We start from the raw sequence: 7,969 nt of genomic DNA, 5'->3' as shown, positions 1-7,969 counted from the left end.
CTGGCACACAAACGATCACCTGGCGTCGGGTGCGCAGACATGCCCATTCCCGAGCGGCGTGACGTTTTGCTCACAGACAAGTGTTTGTGGAGACTCGTACAAATGCGCACAAACACAGAGAATCATTCTCACAGTCACTGGACACGTGGAAATATCAGGGAATTCGAAAATTGCGTTTCCCACAACTTAAGAACTCATGGAGATGTATTCGTCAAAGACTGGGAACCCTCATTTAGAGTGTGACGAGGACGAGGGCGTGGGTCAGCTGATCAGCAGGAGATAAAGGGGAGCTGGAGGCACCGGTTTGAGAGAGAGAGACGCACGTGGCTTCATTTGTATCATTAAATCTTTATGTTGACTGTTCAGCTGGTTCCCGCCGCCTCCTCGCCCATCCTTTACCCGTTACAGAGACCAAACACTGCCAAACATAATATTCAGGAATACAATTTTATAAAAAAAATAAAGCAGTAATAATTCAAATGCATATTTACATTGATACAAAATGTTTCTGACTGAAGATGATCATTTGTCATTAGAATAATTCTAAAATGTACGATTAACTCTAAATCATTGATTATACATTATTTAGTGTCTTTGAATGTTTCTCATGATATTGAAGCATTTGCAGAAAGGACTTTTGTAGACAGATATGAATTGTGAAAACCGTAATATCAGTAAGAGTGTGTCCAGACGTGTGACTGATAGTGGATATCTCTGTTTAAACAAGTGTTCATTATTCATGACCTTTGCTCAGTGTGACAGATTCAACTAAATAAAGGTGTGTTGTGTTTAAAAGGCGTAGACCATCCCGACAGCCAAAATCAGAAACACGCCGAGAAGCGTCCGCAGAAACTTCGGCACCAGAGATGAAGAACTCTGCAGCGGTTCAGACACTTGCACATCTGATGAGACAAAATAAAACAAGTTAAAACACTGTAGATTTCAACAAACATGTGTGAATGTAATGCACTTAATTTCATTTGGACCAAATATATTTCTGTGTTTTGGCTTCACAGGAAAGTGTGGTATGTCGACATGTTTGGTAAGTTAAACGTGTTTGGCTGATTCTCATGAAACCTGTCAAGAAATTGTCCAGGTCATATTAAACCCCAATAAAATATATAAAAGAATATACATAAAAATAAATATTTTGTGATTACCGTAACAGCCATTTTTTATAATAATTGTCATTACCGCAGCAGCCATTTTTAATAATAATTGTCATTACCGCAGCAGCCATTTTTTATAATAATTGTCATTACCGCAGCAGCCATTTTTTATAATAATTGTCATTACCGCAGCAGCCATTTTTTATAATAATTGTCATTACCGCAGCAGCCATTTTTAATAATTGTCATTACCGCAGCAGCCATTTTTAATATTAATTGTCATTACCGCAGCAGCCATTTTGAATAATAATTGTCATTACCGCAGCAGCCATTTTTAATAATAATTGTCATTACCGTAACAGCCATTTTTAATAATAATTGTCATTACCATAACAGTCATTTTAAATAATAATTTTCATTACCGCAGCAGCCATTTTTAATAATAACTGTCATTACCACAGCAGCCATTTTGAATAATAATTGTCATTACCTTAACAGTCATTTTAAATAATAATTGTCATTACCGCAGCAGCCATTTTGAATAATAATTGTCATTACTGTAACAGCCATTTTGAACAATAATTGTCATTACTGTAACAGCCATTTTGAACAATAATTGTCATTACTGTAACAGCCATTTTTTTTTCCTGTCTTACAGAAAATACATTGTTGTACACTGATTTATAAAAAATATTTACAGTAAAATCAGCTAAAAATAAAAGTACTAGCGGAGTACAGATATGATCTATAAATAGCACTTAAATTAAAATATATATTTTTCACATTGCAGAATGAGAATTGCTGGGTAAAATGTGAATTTTTGGAGGAAAAAATAGGCTTAATGTTCTATATGCAAAACACAATTTTGTTTGTTTGTGAGAATCATGATGTGTGTGTGTGTGTGTGTGTGTTTTACCTGCAGCTGTTGTGTTCTGCTTGTGTTGTGTGTGTCTCTGTCTCACTTCATTGTCTTTCTCTGAATCACTCAGTGAGTTCTGCAGCTCATTAAAAACCTGAACAACACAAACATCATAATTACAGCACCGATTCATACTGATCAATATTCATCAATACCTGAATGAATTACAGTAATGTTTAAGATGAGTATAGCATCTCCTCACCTGTATGTTTAGCTCAAACGCGTTGACGGCCTCCTCCAGAAGTCCTTGCCGGAGCGTCTCCGTCAGCTCGATGCTGTTCATGCGACTCCTGTACAGCTGCTTGAAAAGATTCGGGCTGCTCACGCCCGGAAACGAGAAAAACGACAAGCCCTCTCCATTCTTCAGCCCTAAAGACTTCTGTGTGATGCGGCCCAACACCTGCCCGCCCGACAGGTCGCCCAGGTAACGCGTGTAAGCGTGAGCCACCAGATATTCAGGGTGATCTCTGCCGATCTGAGACAAAACAGAGAGAAATTAAATCAAAGTCACACTTTTTGATTTTCTGTTACATCATCAGATTGCCATTTGATTTAATGTTTACTAAAACTGTACGTTTCAAATCATTAATTGGATTTATCGTTACTCTCCATAGCAACCAAATTGGCCCGGTTGCTAGGGAGGGTAGAGTCACATGGGGTAACCTCCTCGTGGTCGCTATAATGTGGTTCTCGCTCTCGGTGGGGCGTGTGGTGAGTTGTGCGTGGATGCTGTGGAGAATAGCGTGAAGCCTCCACACGCGCTACGTCTCCACGGTAACACACTCAACAAGTCACGTGATAAGACGCGGAGGCAACTGAGATTCGTCCTCCGCCACCCGGATTGAGGCGAGTCACTACGCCACCACAAGGACTTGGAGCGCATTGGGAATTGGGCGTTCCAAATTGGGGAAAATTTGTTTTAAAATAAAATAAAATAAAAAAAAAAAGTATTTTGCCACCAGTACTGGATTACATTTCAGAAGTAATCTACCAGCACTGAGAGTACCGCATGACCAATACTTATTTTGTGTTTCTTTGTTTTAACCACCGATTCTGATTTTTAGGACACGTCCACACTAATTCGTTTTCATTTGAAAACACCATTTTTAGTTTCCCAATGACATTGTTTTCAAAGTATGCGGTAATGGAGAGCATTTTCGTTTGTAAGAGATGTGGATTAGAGATGTAGATGGAGCGAAATCGATGCAATTCATAAAAAACGAAAACGTAGAAGTGCGGACGTGACCTTAGGGAGCAGGATGGCCAATAAAATACAGATTTATATAATCATTAGCACTGTCAATCGATTAAAATGTTTTAATTGACATGATATGCTAATTAATTAATCAAATTAATCGCAATTAATTGCATATATAAATAGTTGCTGAGAATGGCCCTAAGATAACAATAATTCTATATTTGATTAATTATATATATATTACATTATTGTGGCAGACAAGTAAAGCATTGATAAGATAATACAAAAATACCTTTAGACCGCAATTTGTTGTTTATTTCCATAATGATATGCTTATAAGCCTTGTGTATACAGCTGAAGTTATGCTTACTGCCCCCTGCTGGAAACATGTTACGACAAGCTTTAATTGCTCCTGGGCGAGGATTAATCGCACTAAATTAACTTGTTAAATTGGCAGCCCTTATAATAATACAGTTAACTGATAGCAAATCCCCCCCAAAAATTCTGAAATTAAATGAACACTTATTTTAGACAATATTTACTCAAACTTCACGTAATATTTGAAAACAGAAAAATGTGTGTTAACCTATTGATTGACTCTGCTGTTGTAGATTATGAAATGATAGTAATCTGCCAGGCAGTTATGCTGATTTATGAAAATATGCCAATTTATATAAATATGCGATTTATGCAAATATGCAGATTTATGCAAATATGCCAATTTATATAAATATGCCAATTTCTGCAAATATGCCAATTTCTGCAAATATGCGATTTATATAAATATGCGATTTATATAAATATGCGATTTCTGCAAATATGCCAATTTATATAAATATGCCATTTATGCAAATATGCCAATTTCTGCAAATATGCGATTTATATAAATATGCGATTTCTGCAAATATGCCAATTTAAATAAATATGCGATTTATGCAAATATGCGATTTATGCAAATATGCGATTTTATGCAAATATGCCGATTTCTAAAACCTTGTGAATTCTGAGTGATTTGAAAGGAAAGCTCCTGATTCAGGTGTTCACCTCTCGCAGTCTCTGAGCGTATCTCTGTGCGGCGGACGGGACGGTGATCTTCTCTCTCCAGTTCTGACCATAGAAATGTTCCAGGTCTTTGCTGATGGACTCCAGTCGGGCCAGTTCCTGTGGGAAGTATATTGGAGCCACAGCGTCATGTGAGGCGTTCCTGTCGAGCTCTTCCTCCAACGCCTCGTAGATCTTATAGAGCGAACACAACAGCAGCTGAAGAAGAGACGAGCAGAATCATTATAAACAGCAACTCTATGGAGGTGTCACTGACACGTCACAGAAGGACTGGATTGGGATTGTTATTATGAAACTGATCATTCTGATTGATCGAAACAATGTTCCAATCTTCTAGTGGAATGAATTTGCTTCATTAAATTGGTGTTCTTAAAGTTGTTCTTATGAAATAACCAAATAATACATGAATAATTAATAATGCAATCATATGGAACTAAATGGACAATAAGAAACAAATGGTGTCTTCTTACAAAAGTGTGCATATATATATATATATTGTTAAAGTTTCAGAACAGAAATTCATAATCATTTTTATAGACATTTTAATTGAATTGATTCAAGCTTAGTTTCATGAGAATCACCCAAAACACTCGAGACTGCACTCAAAATAAAAAAGAAAGAATAATAATAACTAAGATAGGTACATTTCCTGAAGAAAATGTGAGTGGTGTTTGCTGTGGCAAAACTCGTCATATAGCATTTTATAACTTGTTGCTAAGCACTTAAATAATGGTAATAAAACTACCATGTTTTTAGCATGGTGTAGCACTTTGCTAGGCGATGCTAGCATGTGTTAGCATGATGCTAACACGTTTTTAGCATCTTTTAACACTTCGCTAGGCAATGTTAGCATGTGTTAACATGATGCTATCACGTTTTTAGCATGTTTTAGCACTTTGCTTGGTGATGCTAGCATTTTTAGCATGATGCTAGAACATTTTTAACATGTTTTAACACTTCGCTAGGCGATGCTAACATGTAATAGCATGATGCTAGCATGTTTTAGCACTTCGATATGCGATGTTAACATGTTAGCATGATGCTAAAATATTTTTTGCATGTTTTAACACTTCACTAGGCGATGCTAGCATGTGTTAGCATGATGCTAGCATGTATTTAGCATGTTTTAACACTTCGCTAGGTGATGCTAACATGTGTTAGCATGCTAGCACGTTTTTAACATGTTTTATCACTTCGCTAGGCGATGCTATCATGTGTTAACATGATGCTAACACGTTTTTAGCATGTTTTAGCACTTTTCTAGGCGATGTTAACATGTTAGGATGATGCTAAAATATTTTTTGCATGTTTTAACACTTCACTAGGTGATGCTAGCATGTGTTAGCATGTTGCTAGCACGTTTTTAGCATGTTTTAACACTTCGCTAGGTGATGCTAACATGTGTTAGCATGATGCTAGCACGTTTTTAACGTGTTTTATCACTTCCCTAGGCGATGCTATCATGTGTTAGCATGATGCTAACACGTTTTTAGCATGTTTTAGCACTTTTCTAGGCGATGCTAACATGTGTTAGCATGATGCTAGCACGTTTTTAGCATGTTTTAACACTTCGCTAGGTGATGCTAACATGTGTTAGCATGATGCTAGCACGTTTTTAACATGTTTTATCACTTCCCTAGGCGATGCTATCATGTGTTAGCATGATGCTAACACGTTTTTAGCATGTTTTAGCACTTTGCTAGGCGATGCTAACGTGTGTTAGCATGATGCTAGCACGTTTTTAACATGTTTTAACACTTCGCCAGGTTATGCTAGCATGTTTTAGCATGTTTTTTTTTTTTATTTAAATTTCTGAACATTCTGCAATGTTAAGTCAATGGGACTTTTTTGGCCACTTTTTCGTCTGCTGTGCGAACATCGTACCACCCACCTCTTAGAAAAGTCATAGCACACGTGTCCTCAATAGTCCGTTCGATTTGACACCTCATTCGTGGGTCTACGCCAAACGGTGCGGGACGAGTTAGGTGCCGAAGTTTTGTACGGAAGAATAATAAGTATGTGAGATTACAATAGTGTTGCTTTGCAAGCACCACTAATAATAATAAAATTGTCTATTTTTAAGATTTACACATTTCAATTTAACTAAAAAATGTCATCATACAAAAGTGTGTAATTTTAAACTAAATGTAATTAATAAAGATGACTGAATAGATGTGTCGGTCATACCTGATACTGTGAGTTTGTGACGTGTCCTCTCTGATAGCTTAGCATGAGGTCCGTGTTCTCCGCTCTGATGTGACTGTCTTTAGTGACAGCTTTAATCTGCTCCGACAGTTCACTGTGAGGACACACGGTCATATTCATATCAAACATGTACGTGCACATACAATCTGCTGAACTACTGTGCAAGTCATCTCTCCGCTCCAAAACTGTATTTAAAGACAGACTGGCACACGCGCAGCTTGTGCAGCACTTACAAATAAACACAAAATTAGAATTAAACAAAGAGTTTTATCAAATTCACCTGTCTGAGATTAGCGTCTGTGCATTCTTCATCGTCTCCATTTCGCTGAGAAATAAAAGAACATCACGTTACAATGAGTTCAGATAATAACTGTTAATAAAGCATGACTGAACATCCGTGACCCGCTCCAGAGTCACTCTGGAACACAGGTTCTGTGCACTATAGCATGAAAGGAACGTTTTCTAACAATGCAAGTATGATGTTGGTAACACTTGTGACATGAACGATTCACGAACAATGAACTCTAGATTCTCATAAGAGTACTTTAACATCCGTTCTACTTCCAAGAGACTTTGGTGCATTAAAAGACACCAAATGAGCTTCATTGACACCGACATGTGCATGAACAGATGTTAAAAACAACAGCAGTGAAACAGCGCCCTCACCTGGCAACTGTTATGAACAACATGGCATAATAATGGCATTAAGCCTCAATAATTCACTGCAGCTACAAAACTATGAGAACACGCAGAATGATTGACAGGTGGAAAGCATCAGAGACCGCGGACACATGTTTGAGTCTAGAGCTGTCACAGAGATATCTCACAACACTTATTTCAGTGATATCTCACAGGAGGAGGAACATTTCAGCATATGCTAACATCAGTTAATGCATTCTGAACTCACATGAGCTAAAAATGAACAGTTGTGTTTTTCTAAAGCAACATATTAGCCAAGATGAATAAAATGCTGTAATAAAAATAAAGTCTACTGCATTAACTAATGGAACCTTGTTGTCAAGATATAATCGTTAAACGCAGAATAAAGCATAATGAGGTGAGATAGTGAGACGCCATCTTTATAATCAAGATCAAGACAAAAGTTTCACTCACTCTGTATTTGTTAAAGTCCTCAACGGATCTGAGTTTTCTCTTGGATGTGAGCGGCTCAAACTCTTTCTGTAGTGCAGTGCTGTGAACTCTTCTTTTATACTCTGTGTGTGTGTGTGTGTGTGTGTGTGTGTGTGTGTGTGTGTGTGTGTGTGTGTGTGTGTGTGTGAGACTCAGAAAGTCAGCAGCTCAGATCAGCAGAACTGAAACAAAGACAAAGGGAGGGACTTGAGCTAACCATGACACAACATATTCTCACAGTTTATGAAGGAGGGAAAGAAAGTGTTGTAAACATGACTGTGGAAGAATGTAAATCACATGACCTGAGGAACATCTGTCAGATCAGTGTGTGAGAGTCATGAGATA

At 37.5% G+C, this 7,969-nt stretch overlaps 1 protein-coding gene across 1 annotated transcript; it reads right to left on the bottom strand.

Moving 5' to 3' along the window:
• Positions 1-233: 233 nt before the first annotated feature.
• On the bottom strand, positions 234-7,736 carry LOC127646333 (heme oxygenase-like). Its single transcript, XM_052129888.1, has 7 exons — positions 7,607-7,736; positions 6,774-6,818; positions 6,476-6,587; positions 4,271-4,486; positions 2,231-2,503; positions 2,026-2,122; positions 234-902 (listed from the first exon to the last, which is right to left on the bottom strand). The coding sequence occupies exons 2-7, from the start codon at positions 6,812-6,814 to the stop codon at positions 790-792; spliced, it is 852 nt and encodes a 283-aa protein (XP_051985848.1). The 5' UTR covers positions 6,815-6,818; positions 7,607-7,736; the 3' UTR covers positions 234-789.
• Between the last annotated feature and the right edge of the window lie 233 nt (positions 7,737-7,969).

This window comes from Xyrauchen texanus, chromosome 7 (genome assembly GCF_025860055.1).
Source record: "Xyrauchen texanus isolate HMW12.3.18 chromosome 7, RBS_HiC_50CHRs, whole genome shotgun sequence".
In the NCBI taxonomy this organism is placed as follows: domain Eukaryota; kingdom Metazoa; phylum Chordata; class Actinopteri; order Cypriniformes; family Catostomidae; genus Xyrauchen; species Xyrauchen texanus.
This window is presented reverse-complemented; position numbering and strand designations above follow the sequence as displayed.